Genomic DNA, 20,148 nt, shown 5'->3' on the forward strand with positions numbered 1-20,148 from the left:
GTGCTTTGTGCTTATTCTGAAACATTAGCACTCTGACACCTCAGTGCTTTAGACGTGTTCACATTAAACTGATTCATAACTGATGAAGAGTCACAGGTACTGTAGAAACACAGGAACTTCTTCAGTTCGAGTTCTCGCTTTGTGTTTCACTGTATGACCTTTGAGGGAGCTTAGACACTGAGGTTAAAGCAACAGGTAGAAAGAGGAGAAGCCAGGTGGGTGAGGAGGTGTGAGTTACATCGAGAGCACCGTGTCTCTGTGAGTTTGATTGACAGATTGGATTCACACTACAGTAAAATGAAAACATGAGCTCTGTGGATTCAGAGATTAGACGGAGATGGCGACAGGGATGGAGACCACATGTTCCCCCAGACTGTGGAGCAGAGATGGGGGGAGGGGAGGGGGGCTGCAGCGAGACGGGTAGAGGGCCTGCCTGTGGTCGGTACTGGAGGTGGTTCGGGTTTTGAGTGACAGCTGGAGCCCACACTGAGATGAACACACAGCACTTCTTGTTAGTAGCTTTAGATTGGAACCAGATGTTGACTGTGCTACTGTTAGCAGTTTCTCTGACTGCCTGACTGTTTTACTGACTGTCTACCTGCCCGCCTGTCTCACCGCCTCACTTCCTGTCTCACCGCCACACTTCCTGTGTGACTGACCACCTCTGACTGTTTGACTGCTTCAGTATCTGAGTAACTGACTGAGCTGGATCCATAGGGACATAACGGTTGTCCAAATTAATCCATTACATAAACCTGTGTGGCACAAAACTATAAAGATGGCAAATAAAAGCTCACACTAACTAAAAACAAAGACACAAGCCCGAACAAATGCAGTCTTTTGTCTCTTGGAAGAACTGAACAGCCGCTTACTGTGAAATCAAACTCAGTAGAGTTGAACAACTCAAAGAGACAGAGAGCAGATCTCAGAGTCTCCACTGTGCGTCAGAATAATTTCTCTGGTTCAACAGTATCGACCCTCTGTGTTTTCACTGCTCTGTGTTTTGAACTGGTCTCTCACCCACTGATCATTCACTCATTGAAACCACACGTTATGAGCCATGTCTCCTCACTCAGCAGGTGTCATCGTTCCCGACTGTTAGGTGGAGTCCACCTTTATTTCAGTGACACTGAGATTCACAAATATGTAGAGATGAGTCACCCTGACCACCAGTCTGACTGTATTCCTCCCAGTATCTATACAGTATCTACCTGTATATCTGACTGTCTCACCCTGACCCTCTGCTTCACTGTGTAACCGTCTCACTACTCACTGCTCTGTCTGCACAGAGCGTCACCTCCAGGCAACCAGTGTGAACCCACAGCATTACTCTCTCTCTCTCTCTCTCTCTCTCTCTCTCTCTCTCTCTCTCTCTCTCTCTCTCTCTCTCTCTCTCACACACACACACACACACACACACACACACACACACACACACACACACACACACACACACACACACACACTGCTTACTACTATCAGAGATCAGCTCTCTTCATTTCAAACATCCTCTTCGCTGAGTCAATAAAAAAAAATACAAATATATAGGAACAATACAAGATTATAAATACATCTCATGAACATATATTTAATGCTACAGAGCCCTATCAAGAAAAGTCAGATAAATAAATGTATTTTCCAGTTCATCCACAGCAGTATCTCGGGCCTCTCTCTCTCTCATTTATTAATTAATTGTCGTGACAACAATGAAAATGCTGATTGGTGTCTTGGAGCCAACATTAATCAATGCAAATGTTTTAAAAAGAAAAAAAGATGGATAAATTGCGAAAACAATCGCATTTAGAAACTAAAGCAGCTTCAAAATCACACATATGAATGAATTATCGATCAATGAAAAAACACCTAGGCTACTGCATGTTAAATCTACAGGTCATTAAAGTTTTCTGTTATAAATTGTATTACTGTATCAGACAGAGGTTAAAAATCAGCGCCTCTGGTTTCCTTATCTCATCCTAATCAGAGGCATCGATGCACCAGCCTGGACTCCCCCAGGCGGACCCTGCGCTGCTCTACCCTCCTGCCCTGTCCCCGGACCCGGGCAGCCCGCTCACTCACCTGGGGACGCTGCTGGCCGGACACGACGCGCCGATGACCGGGAACGGATGGGACGGGTAAGATGCGCAGACCACCCGGGAACAACCAGAAAAGTACCGTAACACGCACACACACGCACACGCACGGAATGTCCCGAGTCAGGAAAGGTGAGACCGGGGTTCAGAGCTGATGATGAACTGCAGCCGCTCAGGGAAAAACCTTCACCGGGCCGTGAGGAATGAGCGCGGGGACGTGAAAATGCGTTAAGGGCGTCGGACCTGCGGCTCTGTCGCTTCGTGACCGTCCTTTGGTTTTACTCGCTGGTGGAATGAGGTGGTGGAGGGATGGTTTGTAGGTATTAACATCCCAGGAGGAAAGTATTTGGGAAGGCAGAGAGACCCCACCCCCTGCCTCTGAAATCCAAACAACGGGAGTGAGAAACCAAACTGGGGAACCAGCCTGGAAAGGTCTGGAGAGACGGTGTCAGTGGGCATCACTGTCAGTATTTACATCAGTGTAATTATTGTGTTAAATGTCCCTTTACAGTAATAGTGCAATAGGTTTATTTATCTTAAATTCACCCACATGGATCCAAATCAGTGTAATGGATGATGTCCAGTGACATGTCTGTGAAGTGCATTCACACTTATCAATCACTGTTTTAATTGGCTGACACCTGCAGCTGTGGTGGACTGTGGCTCACCACTGTTATCATGCAGTAGGTCAGTAGTTCAGGCTTGTTTTAATATCCTAGTTCAGTCGATGGAGCTGTGAGGGTGACGCCTCAGCTTCTATGCAACTCATCAATCATGAGAACATAATTTCATTTTGTACATCATCACAGGTGTATTTCCAGATGTGGCTGAACTGTAGTGATTCTCTAAGATTCAAGAGTTGCTCTGCAGCATCCTCTCTTCTGATTGGCTGATACGGACCTGGAGCTCTAGAGGGAAGCCTAAAAGGGAGGGAATGTTAAACTACGCTGAGATGGTTTTTATATCCTCTAATGGATCAATACTCGAGACAAAATATGGAGCTTTAAAGGCGAACTATGCAAGTCTGGTCACCGTTTTGCTAACCATCCTCTTGGTCATGTGCATTTGTTTTCAACGAAGCCAGCCAGAAAGCAATTCATGGAGCGGTGGATATCCTTATATACCATATATGTTTTTAGATGTGTATATCTGTCATAAACAAGAGTTTTTCGGAGTATCTTCAATTCAATTTATTTTTAAAATGGGACAATGCGAGTTCATGGACGAAAACAATCGTAAACACGCCGGATTGTAGCCACAGGCTAATTTACATCCGCTGTCCCATACATCTTAGTGATGTCCAGACGAAATCTGGGATATTGGGTTGGAGGCGCTCATCTTGCAAGGCTGGTATTCGGGCAGGAGATGCTAGGAGGAAGGCAGAGAGCCTCCATTCTCCCCTCCAGTTCATACTTACTCTTTATCATGGTGCTTACAGACTAAATGATTCAGGACAATATCCTTTGTGCAGATGTGACTTCTGATTGAACCTATAACAAACACATCTGAAAAAAAAACACGTCATCATTCTAACGGGCGAAGAAAGAGCAACGTTACAGAAACAGTGCTGCTGCTTTTATTCTGGCGCGGACTTTGTTGTGTCACTGTGAAGGCGAAACTGAGACGACGCCTCCTCTGAGACACCTGTGGAGTTGGGCTCCCGGACAAACCCAATGATGATGACTGTAGTCGTTAAGTCATTGTTGTCACGGCAACAACTAGACCAAACTGGACCAGTAGAGGAACTTTCACTGGAGGTGAAAGTGAATTCCTCTCCTCCCCTCCCCCGTCCTGCGCTCAGTCCGTTCTGTGTTCCCACTGTGAAATACCAGAGGGTCTGAGTTTCTGACACAGTGACCTCTGACCTTTGAGGAGGGAAGGTCTAATTTAGACCAGTGGTGGCACCCTGGTGACTGACCACACACACATACACACACACATGCACACACACATGCACACACAGTCAGTCAAGTGTGAACCCTGAACTGTGAACCGTGGGGAGAGGTGTACAGGGTCAGTGGGATCCTCCTCATGTATGAAGAAAACAGACTCTCCTCTGAAGACACAAGCCTCTGTCCTGTGGCATTAAAGCAGAAGTGAGTGATATATTTGTGTTAATATAAGTCTTAAATAGTTATATCTTCCGACAGCAATCACTTACATAGAGTGTTTGGACTGAAACACGGGTCTCTCAGTCCCTCTGCTCTGCTCTGAGCCGAAGAGAAAACATTTATCGTATCCTACAGTTTTTATCCAATGAGGAGAGAGAACGGCATGCAGGGCTGTGTGTGCAGCCAAGTGACGCCGTAAATGTGGTGACGTAGCGACGAGGACTGTTATGGTGCGTTCAAGGAAACTCATATTTTTCCGACCGTGAAGTGGTACCAGTTCGATCTGGTACGAGTTCACCAGTCGGAAGTTACGAGTGGCCGTTATAGTGACTTTCACCGGTAAAACAGGTCGGAAAAACACGAGTGGGTTGCCTGGAAAGCTACAAAGTCGTAAGTTGTGACTTGAAGCTGTAATTTACGATTTCAAAAGCCTGCCTGGAACGCAGCATTAGCGAAAACGACCGGATCACTCACTTCTGCTTTAAGTAACAACTGTGCAGAAAGAGTGCAGATTATAGTAATGACAAGCCAAGAATTCATAAATCAAATTTAGTTTCACATTTAAAATTTGCCTTGGAAAGACAATGAATTAAATACAATTAGGAAAAGATCTTCGGTAAAAGTTTATTTAAAGAGGAGATTTAACATGATCAGTTCTTTGGGCTGCATCTAAGCAGTAACTGGCTGTGTGAAGGAGGAGTATAGTTTACATGGAGAGGACATCTGTGAGTAGGCACTCAGAGCTGGTTTGCAGCTGAGTGCACTGTCCTCAGCTCCATAGCTCTCAGTAGCCTCAGTCAACATGTCAGGCTCTGAGTTTTAATAATCCCCCTTTAATAACCTGCCAGTCACTGGCTTCATGATAAAATATTCCTCCAGCTCCTGAAAACAAGAATCAGCAGCTTGAAAGCACAAAGTCACAAAGATCCTTAGATTGTCTTAACTTTTCTCTTGAAAGTGCCAAAATATTCCTATAAACTTTTACACAAAACAATCTGCAGCCTGGTTTGACTGTCACAGGTTCAGCTCAGCCTGAATACTGTCAACCACAGCCACCGAGAGACGAGTCTCAGTCGTGTTCAGAGACACGTTGATGAATCAGTGTGAACAACCTCAAAATACGTTTTTGGTTTTCATGAGCAGAGAAGAGGAACATGAGCGCTGTCATTCAGCTCTGACCCACTTAGCCTCTGTGTGTGTGTGTTACTGGTCGCCCTTGTTAAAGCTGGGACCCTGCTGCTTCACACAGTCGCCCTGCTCTTCACTCCCTGACATTCAGACTCATGAAACAAACTCACTGGCTGTGATGGGAACCGCCCACTCATGCACTGCACTACTCTACTGCCTACTGCAACTAAAGGAACAAAGTAGTTACCAAAAGCCTTTTTTTTTTTTTTTTACCTTTGAAATCATTTTCTAAGTTGATTAGATCAGTGACTCACTTGAAAGTCTTTAAAATGTTGGTGGCCATATGGTGGCCCTGTAACAATATGAAGGCCGAATAATGCTGACACTGTGCATTCTCAGAACACTTTTTTAAAATGTGAATAATATTCAGACCTAAACTGAAAACCAGTGATACTCAATTGTCTAAGGATGTTTTCACAGAAACTAGTGCACGCCAAGGGTAGGCTACACATCAGATGGGTGTGCACCTGCCGCACCTGGCAGAGTGTCATGTTTCCATGGCAACTGACCGGAAAAAAGATGTGTGGTATGTCATGTTTACAAGACTCCCGACTACAAAAATCAAACTCTGAGAAGTTATGCTAAACTTTCACAATGGAGACACCAAGCAGTCGGAGTGGACTGGGGTGCAGCTACGTTCACATAACAAATGGACGGCACCAGAGTTCGACTGAAGCCGCACCAAAACGACGGTCTTGGTGCAGCTTTAGTGGAACTCTACCTGAGTGCTACTGTTAAATGGTAAATGGACTTGCACTTATATAGCGCTTTTCTAGTCACTTGGACCACTCAAAGCGCTTTACACTGTAATGGTCGCATTCACCCTTTCACACACATTCATACAGCACTGCTCGCAGACAGGCTTTGGAAGATAATCATTCACACACATTCACACAGGGCAGGTGTGGGTTCAGTGTCTTGCCCAAGGACACTTCGACATGCAGACAGGGGGAGCCGGGAAACGAACCGCTGACCTTCCGGTTAGTGAACGACCCGCTCTACCGCCTGAGCCACAGCCGCTGTTGTGTTCACACTGACCCAAACACACACTCAGGCCCAAAGTTCAACTGGGTCGACCTACGTAAACAACAAAGCACCCTAAGACATTGAACCTATTTTGTAGCTCAGTGCTTAATTGCTAGATAACCAACCATCCCTCCTCCCTTTGTTGAGCTACAGCAATTGAATTTCATCTGTTTTTAAGTTCAGTCGCAGTTCATCAGGACGAGGTGTTAACATGTGTGACCTATGTCTCCACTGGGCAGAAGATGAGTGTTTCAGTCTTTTTAGACTTTGCTTTAGATGATTATTTTTACAGTACAGGGAGATGTTATTGTAGTGTAAAACACCCTGATGATACATTGACTCCTGTCGACTGTCGTTGTCCTCGGTGGCAGCGCTCAGCTCTACCTGCTCGCTCCCCTCCCCTCATGTCAACAGGCTTTATTATGAGCAGCATTCCAGACCCCGGGCCCCGGGGCTGTAACACTGCGTCTGGCTCCTCATGATGTCGTTACTGCGGAGACAAAACACAACTAATGTGACAGCTGCCATTGTTAGCGGAGCAACACGGGGCCGCCACCATTTATCTGCCTGTCTGAAGCCAATCAGACAGACGAGTTTGTCGATTATGTCTCTGCTTGATTCAAATCAGAAACGTGAAAAAAATATACAATGAACAATTTCAAATGAATTACTCATACTGAAGGATTAATGAGCAGATTTCCCCACATTGGAACCAGTGGGGGCACACACATGGGAAGAACATGTAACAATATTATGTCAGTTTAAAGGCCGTATTTACTCCTTATTTCAGTCAAGTGAATTATATCAAGTCTAACAATTGGGGGAAATAATTTAACTGTTTGTGTGTAAATATTTGAACAATGATAAACTCATTTTTAGACTGAATATTTAAAGGAATAATTTAAAGGAAAAGAAAAATTAGGGTGACATCCGTTATAGAAGCATATCTGTCTGATTGTGATTAGAGAAGAAGATGATTATGAGTGATGATGTGAACGATGGTCACCCACCAGAGCTGCTGGAGTCTTTTGTTCCACTCATTCAGGCTTTGTACAGTGGGTGGTTCACCTGCTGTTCACTTTTCTACTGTCCAAGTTTTAATGACAGGGAATAAGGGCCTTTTATTGTACATCTAACTACAATAAAGCAAATGAATGGTGAAAACAATAACTGGCTGAACGTGAACAAATGAAATGACCAAGAAACTCTTAATCTGTAAAAATGAGACATACTCAGAGAACTCTAATCCTTCAACTGTTGGATGGTGAGTCCCAGTGGGCGGGGCTTCTTCGTGACTGCTGGTTTTGAGGCTCAGTTTCTGAATACAGGCTGTGTGCATTTCTCTGTGGACTGAGGCTTTGATACTTTCTCAGTATTCATTTAGAACCTAGAGCGGTTTTCTAATCACACTACTCGTGCAGATCAACCATTAGTCTGTATGGAGGCGGAGCTTTAAAGAACTAAAATGACAGTGTTGCAGCAGGTCTACATATAACAGAACTGTGAGGATTTAAAAATAGCTCTTCCATTGATTAATGTGACAGTAATGCAGCGTTACCATATCCTTCCATATACCTGCGTCTCCTGTCACATCGGAAACTGTCTGTGATGCGTCTCTATTTATGTCTCGCTGCTGTTAAGTGCATCATCACGGCGTCTGGAGAAGAGACTCTCTGAGACTTGTGCAATTGTCAATGTCAGACTTTTTCAGCACTTTAACCACTCTACCTCCATCAACACACGCTCACATACAATATATTCACTGGTTGTTTCTGACTTTGCTTTCTCGTCCAATTAGGCGACTGGACCCAGAATTTCAGTTACTAGGAACGACAAGGGAACCAGTAAGAGAAGCTCATGCAGACCAGAGCATCATCATCCTGCACGCCAAGGTCGCTCAGAAGTCCTATGGCAATGAGAAGAGGTGTGGTAAACTATGGCCCTTATTTGTGTTGTCTAATATTGATGGGATAGTCAGAAGAGATCAATGTACTTTGAAGGAAATTCTGAGCTGTTCAGCAAAAGATTTCATGGGCTATAAACATTTCAACAAACACAGTTCAGGTTCATCGATTCAGTTGTTTAAATTCATGTTACATAACCTGCAGGTTCTTCTGTCCTCCGCCTTGTGTTTACATCAGTGGCCGTGGGTGGAGGGTCATGCAGGACCATCTGAAAGGTGGGGATTCAAAGAAATTGTGATTTTAGGAAAATATTGTAAATATAGCTGTTTGACTAAAAAAAGCTCTGTTTCTCATTTTCTTTCTTCTCTTCCTGTCATCCTCCTTCAGCCACTGGTTATGGTGATGCTGTGTACCGAGTGTGTGGTTACATGTGTCTGGACAGTTCCACTCAGTCTCAGGCAGACACGTTCAAACTGATGTTCGACGAGCAGCCAAACTCCAGGGTGAGCGACCTGTGTGTGTGTGTGTGTGTGTGTGTGTGTGTGTGTGTGTGTGTGTGTGTGTGTGTACATACCTCCCTTCAGTGAAGTTTAAATTGGCCTTTGTCCAGTTAATTATCCTCTCAGTTCCTCTCAGGCAGCAAGAGACCAGTGACAGTAGCCTGCACATCTTTCTTCACTCTATGGCCCAAAGATCAATATTTACATTATCATAGAGCTGTCCACACAGTCACAGAGTGCAGTGTCATCACCACCTCACTGTTTGACAGTTTTACTGTAAATAAAGATGGACATCAACTCTGTGACTCCCCCCACAGGACTCCACTATCGCCATCTTGGCAGAGTCTGACCCCTCAACTCCCAGCTTTTCCAGATATGGTCAAAGCGGAGTGTGTGGAGCTAAGGCTCAAAGAAGCCCCACACTCAGCCAGCCATCTTTAGTGGTTAATAAAATGTAAAAAAAAAAAATTGTACCAGTCCGTAAACATGTTTAATTCTCCTGTAAAATTGGACATTTTAACATGGGAGTCAATGGGGACTGACTCACTGTTGGAGACACGCTCTAGTGGTCAGTAGAGGAACTGCAGTCAGAGGTTGCCATTTGCGGCAAACACAACAACACCAACATTAAACAGAAGCCTTCTTTACATCCAGATGTTCAAATCATTTTCTTTTGAATTTGAACCCAATGATTAAAGTTTACGGTTTAAACTTTTCTGCTGAGTCAACTCTGCCGTGGAGTTTGTTGTGATAGATCTGTAGGAACAGCTGTAGCTGACTGAGTGATGGGATCCTGCTGCTAAATCTGACCTGAGGCATGTTGTGTGTGAGCGACTGTCGTCTTTGCGTGTTTACCCAGACGAGACAATCGCCCGCTTTATTACAGATGACTGTTGACTCCACAAACAGTTGGACACAAATGCTACGCTGCTGTCAATATATTGTGTGTGTGTTCGCCAGCCTCTTGCTTATTTAGCCACTGAGTGAGAAAAGACAGATGACAGACATCCTGTATCTGCATCAGGGACTACATGTGGAAATTAGCAAATGCTGCTATAACCTGGCTCAAGACATTTTATTGTCCTAAGAGATTAATGTTTATTGGTGCATTGTCCCTGTTTTAAATAAATAAATTCCAATCCCATCCTATCACTGAGCTGGTGAGGGGAGTCAAACTCATATAGGTCACTCGTAAAACAGTTTGTCTTTAACAAACCTTCAGTTACCAACCATAGAAACATATCCTTTTATGCATATTGTCCTCCATCATAAAGGAGTTCAGTCTTGTTCACTCATCCTCCTCTATCTCTGTTTCTGTTGCAGATGTTTGCCTGCGCCAAGTCCCTGTTCATTTCCGACCAGGACAAGAGGAAGCATTTCCGCCTGCTGCTGCGGCTCTTCTTAGGAAACAGACAGGAGGTGGGTTCGTTCCAGAGCCGAATGATCAAAGTCATCTCCAAACCCTCGCAGAAGAGACAGTCCATGAAGAATGCTGACCGTGAGTCCTGTTATTGCTGCAACATTTTCCTCTTCATTCCATCCAAACACGCAAATACACATGAAAAAAAAATACTATGTAATATTGTTAGCAATCAGAGCAGTGCCATACACTGATATACACATCTAGTCCTTATAGATGTTCATGTCTGTAAACCAAAACTGCACTGAGTGACAGGTTATGTGACTGCACTGTCAGGTTACCAGAGGTCACTGGGTCAGATTCAGTCATCCATAACTTACACAGACAGACAGACACACACACACACACACACACACACACACACACACACACACACACACACACACACACACACACACACACACACACACACACACACACACACACACACACACACACACACACACACACACACACACACACACATACACACACTAAAAGGAGACATCATCCTGACAGCTGAGATGCAGCTCAGGTGACATCAGACCACTAAACCCTGACCATGTGTGTGTGTCTCATGATGCCAATGAAAACAGGTAAAAACAGGTGACAGGTAAAACGGGGCTCAAGTCTGAGTTACTGTTGTGTGCTATATACTGTATGTGTGTGTGTGTGTGTGTCATGTCAGTCACAGTGTGTCTCTGTGTGTGTTTTCAGTGTGTATCTCCTCGTGCTCCAGAGTAGCTTTGTTCAACCGTCTCCGCTCTCAGACAGTCAGCACCCGGTACCTCTCTGTGGACAGAGGAGCGTTTGTGGCCAGCGCCCGACAGTGGACGGCCTTCACCATCACCCTGGGTAAATGCGTGTGTGTGTGATTGTGTGTTCACAGCTTCATAGTTACACACTGATTCATGCTGTCTACTGCAAAGGTCACAGTGTGGCCAAATTAAAAAATACATGATTTACCATCCAGATCTCATAAGAAATTCCACTGAACACTGACTCATTTACAGACTCTTGTTACAGTGCGTTCACAGGGGGGCGACCCCCATTCCGAAGGACCGCCAGTCCGACGGTCTGCCAGTCCGAAAATTCCTTCCGAGGGGCCGCTGTTCCGAATGTGTTTTATTTTGAAAATTGACCGGATTCTCTCGTGGTTTGACTTCCTGCACGGCTTGACACGATCGCGCCTCCTGCTGAAAAATAAATGTCCTTGCTCTGTGCTTTGGTTGGGTTTAGGCAATGTAGAAAGGAGTTGGTTAAGTTTAGTAAAAAGATCAGGTAGAGGCCAAGAAAGTCTCTGCTAATATGCAGCTTGACGTGTGTACCCAGTGCCTTAAACCTTTTAATGGCGGACTTTTTTCAGGTTCGGAATGGCACCCCTTTTCCATAAATAATTAAGGGCCGGCATTCCGACACATTAAAGTAAACGTTCGGAATGGCGGCCCTTCGGAATGGCACCCTGGAACCGCGTTCACACCGGGCGCGGGTAAAATATTTGCCTCGCTCTACTCGCTCGAGTTTGCCCGCTGTAATATTTGTTTTTACCGTGCTTTCACACCGGGCGCGAGGCAAATTTTTCACGTAATAAGATTACATACAAAGTCAATGTACAGACGCAAATGGACGTGAATTTGTGCCGGCAACGCGAATGGCACGACGCGAATGAAGCGAACACGCAAAATTCGCCTGTTCACGCAAGTTCAAAATATTGAACTCAAGCGAAATATTTGCGCAAATGCCGTCAGTAAAAACAAATATTATATTATTATATGCACTATTATATTATTAACTAATATTTCGCTTGAGTTCAATAATTTGAACTTGCGCGAACAGGCGAATTTCGCGTCATTCGCACCGCAGGCATAAATTCGCGTCCATTCGCGTCTGTACATTGACTTGGTATGTAATCTTATCGCGCAAAAAATTTGCCTTGCGCGGTTAGTGTGTTGAAACAACACAAGCACACACACACTCACATACTGTGATAAAGTGCTGTCCCTGCACTCACTTGTGAATCTTAGCCAGATTACTGGAAATATAAACGTAAAACTGTCATCTACGGCTTTTAGACATTTTATCACAATCACACTTTCACACCCCCCGAAACAGTCAAGTCTCCACACTACAATATATACTGTATACTGTATATATGTAAACCTGGCTGCGTCACCCATTGCTGAAACATGTAATACAACACTCCTTCAATAATATTGTGACATTTGGTCTCTGTATTGAGATCATCCAAGCTGTGTGGTCATCACTGGCATCAAACTGTCCAGTCACCATAACTGTAACTGCTGCTCCCACACAGCCGCCTGCATTAATTCAGTCAGTGTAAGTTATTCACCGGTGTTTCCCTCACACACCACTGGAAAGGCCTGTGCAGACATCAGTGAGGTTATTTATCTTCCACAGTGCTCGGTGTGCACAGACCTCCCACCACCTTAACCTAAACCTCAGTCGGCCATTCATCTGTCTGCGCTCTGCTCTCTCTCTCTCTCTCTCTCTCTCTCTCTCTCTCTCTCTCTCTCTCTCTACACACACACACATACACTTTATTTTTGTCTGTATTATCCTACTATTACCCCATAGTCCCTGAGTCAGGGCAGATTTGTCCATTAAGAGATATGAATATTTATATGTAGTTTGTGTGTGTGTGTGTGTGTGTGTGTGTGTGTGTGTGTGTGTGTGTGTGTGTGTGTATCTCTAGTGGAGGACCAGCGTGCTGACCAAGGAGACTTTGTGCTGAGCGAAGGCTTCATCTGTTACGGCTGTGTGGTCCAGTTAGTGTGTACTGAGTCTGGCCTGGCTCTACCACCCATGGTAACACACACACACACACACACACACACACACACACACACACACACACACACACACACACACACACACACACACACACACACACACACACACACACACACACACACACACACACACACACACACACACACACACACATACTGTATATATACACACACATATCTAAGCCTCTAATAATTTGGTATTTATGGCACACTCCTCTGCCTTCTGTTTCATAATGTCCCTTCGCTCTCACCCTCAGGTGTTTCCTCCTCCTATCTCCTGTTACCTGCTGTAGTCGATGTGTCTCTGATCATTTCCCTCGTCATTACTATGACTGAAACAAAGTCTCATAAACTTAAAAATGTGATCGAGATAAAAGAGCGTGACCCTGATGAACTCGGTCTCTTCTAACAGCTATTAAATTCCCCTCATAGCACAGCTCAGGAAATGAAAGCAAGAACACTGAGGTATTCAGAGACTCGGGCTAATTCACCATGTTCAAACCCCCATGACTGTAAATACTCCCTCTGCTGACGTGCCCCCGAGCAAGACACTGAATTCTCATCATCACATATGCTGCTGTTATTTAGGCTGAAGCTGTTAACCTCTCCCTCTTTGATACAGGGAGAGTAATAACAAAGTGATAACAAGTTGCTTGTGGTTGTTTAGAGGAGAGAGAAGGTTTTCAGTCAGAGGAGGGATCTCTGTTCTCTCCCTGTGTGTCTTACAGATGTGTCTGTGCAGCTGTTACATAACCTGCTAATCCCAGGGAGGCTGTGATTGTTTCCTCTAATCGTCCACTTTAAGTTACACTGAGACGACTCCATCAGCAGAATCCCTCGCATTTCGCTGAGCGGACTTTCTCCTAAACTGCTGTCATAACAACCTCAGCCACTGGCCGGGGGTGGATGGCGGACGTATAGCTGCACCCTACACCTCTATGTGTTTTTATAGTCGAGGCCTGTTGCTGCTGGGTTTGTTTAAAGGTGGAGGATTTTTCCTTTGCGTGACAAGCAGCTCAGCTCGGTGCTGTGGTTGTGGTCGACGCTCAAGGTCTGAGGAGGTGAGGGAAGATGTACAGAGCAGAACGTTCAGCTGCATCAGCAACGTGAGAACAAGGAGTTTGATATGGTGCGTGTGGTGCAGGTCGGGGCGTGTTCGATTCTGTCTGTCTCAGGTTTGAAGCTCAAGGTCTCGAGACACCAGAGGTCGTTCACAGCGAAACCTCCGGCCACATATGGACCACCAGGCGGACGGACTGCAGAAAGCTGAACTCCCAGCTGTCTACTGTACATTTTAGCTTTGTTGTTTTTGGGAGCCCTTTGTGATCTAATCCAACCAACTGCTGTGACCTTTGACTTGACTTTTGGTCTAAAAGCAACATATTTTCCTCATGTTCTGTGTTTTATCTCTTTTGAAGATATAAAATCCATCGTTTTACACTTCGTCCCTCCGGCGTCTCTGTGGAGCTCTACTGATGCTGGCAAACATGATGATGAACATTACACCTGCCTAACATCAGCTTGTTAGCTTTATCATATATTTTTATTAAGTGTATAAATATATATAAGTAGTAAATAAATGATTATTGGTTTTGCTTTTCTATTATTTTGTTAAATGGCACCAGGTGATCCGTAAGGTCAACAAGCAGTATGCCATCTTAGACGTTGATGAGCCGGTCTCTCAGCTCCATAAATGCGCCTTCCAGTTCAGAGACAATCCCCACGCATACCTGTGTCTCTCCAACGACACCATCATCCAGTACCAGGTGAGGCTGCCTCCCTCTCACGCCGTCCTCCTCCCACTTCCTGCCTATTCTCCATCTGTTCCACCTGCCACCACTGACCACAAAATCTCTCTCTTCAAACGTCTCCTCCACCCTGCAGGCCTCCTCCAGTGTCAGAGACCCCAGCAGGGTGATACTGAACGATGGATCCTGTTGGACCATCATCGGGGTGGAGACGGTGGAATTCACCTTTAATCAGGGAGTGGCCTGCATCCAGACTCCAGTTACTCCGTTTCCTGTTATCACAGGGCTTGAGGTGAGTTGGATCACACAGGTACTTAGGTACACACACACACACACATGCTCTCCCTCCATTTCTTTCTCTCTCTCTCTTTTTGAAATGAAAGCCTCTGCAGCGAGATACTCTTGCCACACCCTGACCGCAACTTCCTGTTCTGCATTTTAACTTCCTGCATTTTAACTTCCTGTTCTGCATTTTACATAACTTCCTGTTCTGCATAATGCATATTGCACTCACCGCAACAAAACCTGTCCAAAATGTGTTTTTTGTAACGTTTTAGTACCCCTATGATACCTGTGGAATTGTTGCCAGGAATGCCAGTCAAACTGTCTTTCAAAGACTGTAGCACACTCAAATTTTGAGCGAGGCCAAAGATAGAGATATCAATTTATTCGGGACAACCTCAGGTTTCCAGTGTGACCAAGTTTGTCATGCTACCTTGTCAGGAAATGACATTAAAGTCAGGTGAAAATTATGTGAGGGAAAAACAGCCATCTACATGTTTTCAAATGGTCCCTTGACCTGTCACCTAAATGTATGTGAATGGAAATGGGTTATATTGGTACCTACAGGCCTTCCCTATCCAGACATACCTAATTTGTGTGAATCTAATGCAGTTTTTGGGGGAGAACCAACATTTTCATCTGACTTTAAATCATTACGTTTTTAGCTCCCTTCCTGACAAGGTAGCATGACAAACTTGGTCACACTGGAAACCTGAGGTTGTCCCAAATAAATTGATATCTCTATCTTTGGGCTCGCTCAAAATTTGAGCGTGCTACAGTCTTTGAAAGACAGTCTGACTGGCATTCCTGGCAACAATTCCACAGGTATCATAGGGGTACTAAAACATTGCAAAAAACACATTTTGGACAGGTTTTGTTCCGGGGATCATCCAAATCTCTATTTTAGAGGTTCCAAGGATGCAAAAAATCCAGACTAGAAAAAAAAATAAGGGGGGTGCACGTGGACCCCTCCTGGGGCTCCTACTATTTGGTTTGGAGGGAAAGTCCTTGCAGACATGAGTGTGGGAGTATACTAACTGTACTGTATAACTTCCTGGTTCTGGTTAATAGGATGACAGGTGTCTTCAGGTAAGGTCGGATATTAAACTTGTGATTGGACGAAATTTCAAAACAGGGGTGGGGCCAGAAATCATAAACAGTTTTTCATCAAATGCTAAAAGAGCTCTATTGATTGATTTTCCAGTGCAGTCAGACTGGACTTGCATTCATATAATAAACTTTGTCCTGTGTGTGTGTGTTACGATAGGTGAACGGCGGAGGACACGTTGCCATGCTGGAAATCCATGGAGAAAACTTCAGTCCTCATCTCAAAGTCTGGTTTGGCAACAGTGAAGCTGAGACCATGTTCAAGTAAGTTAGAAAAATTGATTGAAATATTTGTGGGGGGGGGGGGTCATGTCTCTGTTTGATGTGAACACGTCTGAAGAGAGAGATGACGAGACAAAGAGATTCTGGCAGATCCTGTTTTGACTGAGTCTTAAACACAGAGCTACAACTGTACAACATCACATACAGACACTTTACCAACAGTTGTTATTAGACTTTTATTGGCTGCTCTGTTAAACCTGCTGTCGTTCAGATGTTGTTACATATCTGGCGGACAGAGGCCAAAACTTATGTCTGTAAAATATTTGTTTTTCTTCTGATGAACAAAAATGTATATTTGTGAAAACTGGTCAAACATTTTATTCAGTGAGTTGAGTTCTAAGTGTCATACAAGTTTCTTACAGGAGAATAACTCGATGTCAGTTTCTCAACATTTAGAGATCCAGTTTCTCAGTTCTCAGTTGATCTCTTGAATGACTTATGTTTTGTTGTTCTTTAACAATCAGTCTGAGACGCACTATTTTCCAATTTATGGCTGTTTCATGTGTTTTATTATGGTGCTGTTTCACCACAGAGGCACCAGGTGTGCAGCTGAGCAGAACGAGGGGCAAATTAAAGCTCAAGTCTTGTTTTAGTGACTCAGTTCATAAAACTTGACCTGAACATTTTTATGACATTTTTCACGTTGAAATATTGAGCGGCACTTCCAGACCAGGTATTATGTAACCGGGCAGTTTAACCCAAATTATATTTCATGTGACCCAGATCTCAAAAGCAGCTATTTTGCTGTTTGTTGAGGAATTTCAATAAAACACAACAGACTTGAGTTATTCTGCTGAGAATTATGGGATGTTTCTGAAAGAAAGTCAGTCAGCCAATCAAGGGAGAGGCTCAGAGTGAGGACAAGTGTAAAATATGGCGTCTTTAAGTAAAATGCAAACAACAAACATTCTTGCTGAGACTTAGAGGATAGATAAGCTAACGTCATTTAAGCAGTGTAGCTCAGCTTGGTACAAAGACTGGATTCGGGGGGAAAACAGTTAGCCTGGCTCTATATTCTATAACATAGAAGGTTTAATCAAACACATGTGTTTTACTTGACTAATTTTCTTAAAGAATTTTTGATTTAAAAAGATATAATAACAACATTTGATTCCTGTTTGAGACCCGAGGAGCATGAAGGAGCTTCTGTTGTTCTCAGCCGACTCAATGCTTTCCAATTGTCAGACATTACAGCTCAGCTCTGCAGAAACTTGACATACAGGCGTCTCCTCACATGACGCATTCAAAGCCAAAACCCATCTCTGACGTCAAAATCTACCTCAGATCCCACACCTGAGGCGCTGAGGTCTCGTCTGCCAGCGTCTCTGGCTGCAAGCAGCTCACCACGAGGTTCTGCAAACACCCCCCCGCTCTCTGCAGCGACGCTGCAGTGCAGAGGAAAGAGGTGTTTGTGTAACAGTCATCCACAATGTGCTGTTTGTACGAGAAGCTGCAGCCAATTAGGAACTTGACCCCTCAGTGCCACGAGAGCCGGAGGAGTGAGCTGGTCTGAACGGAGCAGCTCATAGAGAGGGCCATTCAAGATGTCTGCTGCATGATGCCAGCCACATGCCTCCATTTACACTGTCACATAATCCTCTCATCATCCACTTATTTACCATTTACATTTCACTCCTCTGTTGTTTCGTCTCCTGTAATGAGGATGTAACTCTACACAAGACTTTTAGAGTTAAGCTGTTTTTTCCCCTTAATTCCAACCTCATTTTTTATTTCTCCACCTTAGAAACAGTCAGAGCAGCCATGTTGGTTTGTTGTCCGTCCGTCTCATAGTCATGGACACGATGTCTCAGTAATGACTGAACAGAACCTCTTCGAATATGGCACAGACATTCACAACAAACAGTCACAACAACCCAAAGATGAACCGACTGGACTTTAGTGGACAAAGGTTGAAGTTCACGTTACAATCACTTCATGTCACACTGTGACCTCACAGATTCACATTCAAATGTGAACGAGAATAAAATGAAGTAATGACAGTTTTACATCCAGACGATCAGAGTAATTTTCACTGTGACATCAATCTCTCTCCCCTCTAAGAAACACTCAGGAAATCACACCTAGGTCGTGAGTTTCATTTCCTCTGGTTTTTGGGCCACAGGATCAACTTAACTCTAAGAAGAAGAACAGGAACAAAAGAAACACGTGTCCACAGCATTAAATATTTGAATCATTTGCATTAGACACCTGCTTCCAAAGCTAGAAGCTATCAGGACCAGATAAATGGTACCTTAAGTTTGCAGGAGGGACAGCTGCTCCCTGACTGAGCCTGTCTGCTGGAGAGGCCTTTTACAGCTGTTTAATCTGAAAACATCTGCAGCTGCATCTGGAGTCAGTTCATAAATGTTCATGTAATTTACAGCTGAAGTTGATGCTGCTCTGAATGGATTTTACCCCAGAGAGGAAGCAGGACTTGAGGAGTGAACTGTCATTTTTATATTAGTGGTAGTTTTTCAGTGTCTTGATCTTCTTACCCCTGTTGATATTTTATCCCTGTGTGTCGTTAAATCCAAGACTTTATTTATTAGGTAGGTGGAGGTCTTATGATAAAGACTACATTCTTTCACTGTTTGCAGATTCTAATTATTATAAACACATAATTAGGCTTTTTGTAAGATTTAAGTGAAGACTTGTGGATTTTGCACAGTTGGGCTCCTATCTTTTTTTGTATTATTAAGAAACTATTAAAAAATAAACTAACACAATTTCTGAATCTTGGCATATGAATTTTATTTGAAATCTAGGTGATGATTTATCGGTGTGTAGTTTAAGGTGTTGTGTTACCCATTGTTCCCTCTGTGTGTTGCACTCAGTTGTGTTTTGTTTCCTGTAGCTCTTATTTGTTAAAAACCTCAATAAATGAAAAACAACAGTTTTCATCTTGAAAACCCACCTGATGATATGATAGAGGTGCAGCAGGGACTCTGTGTGAGCAGCATGTTTCAGCTCATCTTCTTCTGTCTGTCTTTGCTTAGGTCTCCCAAGTCTCTGCTCTGCGTTGTTCCTGATGTCTCCGTCTTCAACGGTGGATGGCGCAGTCTGCGTCGCGTCATCACCGTGCCCCTGTCTCTCATCCGACTGGACGGCCTGATTTACCGTACGACTTTCAGCTTCACCTACACCCCCGAGCTCCAGCCGTCAGCATTGGTCCGAGGAGGAGTAGTAGTAGGAGGAGGAGGAGGAGGAGGAGGGAGAAGAGAGGGAGGAACGGGCGGAGGCCAGCAGGACGACGTCCTGTTGGAGACCATTCATCAGGAGTTCACCAGAGCCAACTTCCACCTGTTCATGTGACATCAGTTGAAGTCTGGTCATCGAGTGGAGCTCATGGCAGAGAGCCGACGGTGTGTTGACGGTTCAACACTGATCCTGTATCAGTGAACATGCAGAGGTGAAGCAACAGTTTCCCTGGTCTGCGATTTGTTGGATCAGAACATTAGGTGCAAAAAGTGGCATTTTCTTCTACCCTATGAGGACATACCATAAAAATGATTATAACTTATCTATTGTGGGATCAAATTCATCATGATCATTTTTTGGCCAAATCTGCATTTCTTTTACAGTTACAGTAAGGTAAAATATACAAACTGAAAAAATGGAAAACCTATAATCAAGAAAGAAAAGGACATATATAATGTAAAAGACTTGCATTTCATATTATGTGTAAACAGCTGATGTGTTTT

At 44.1% G+C, this 20,148-nt stretch overlaps 1 protein-coding gene across 1 annotated transcript; it reads left to right on the plus strand.

Annotated features, from left to right (window-relative positions):
• Nucleotides 1-1,989: 1,989 nt before the first annotated feature.
• Nucleotides 1,990-19,759, plus strand: rbpjl (recombination signal binding protein for immunoglobulin kappa J region-like; the record flags this gene model as incomplete). The annotated part of the gene is made up of 11 exons (XM_083972126.1): nt 1,990-2,132; nt 8,214-8,339; nt 8,524-8,594; nt 8,707-8,822; nt 10,143-10,317; nt 10,936-11,073; nt 12,932-13,044; nt 14,654-14,794; nt 14,913-15,068; nt 16,326-16,429; nt 19,444-19,759. 11 exons carry the CDS (start codon nt 1,990-1,992, stop codon nt 19,757-19,759), a joined length of 1,599 nt encoding a protein of 532 aa, XP_083828252.1.
• Between the last annotated feature and the right edge of the window lie 389 nt (nt 19,760-20,148).

The sequence above is a fragment of the Trachurus trachurus genome (genome assembly GCF_905171665.1).
Source record: "Trachurus trachurus genome assembly, chromosome: 5".
Lineage (NCBI taxonomy): Eukaryota > Metazoa > Chordata > Actinopteri > Carangiformes > Carangidae > Trachurus > Trachurus trachurus.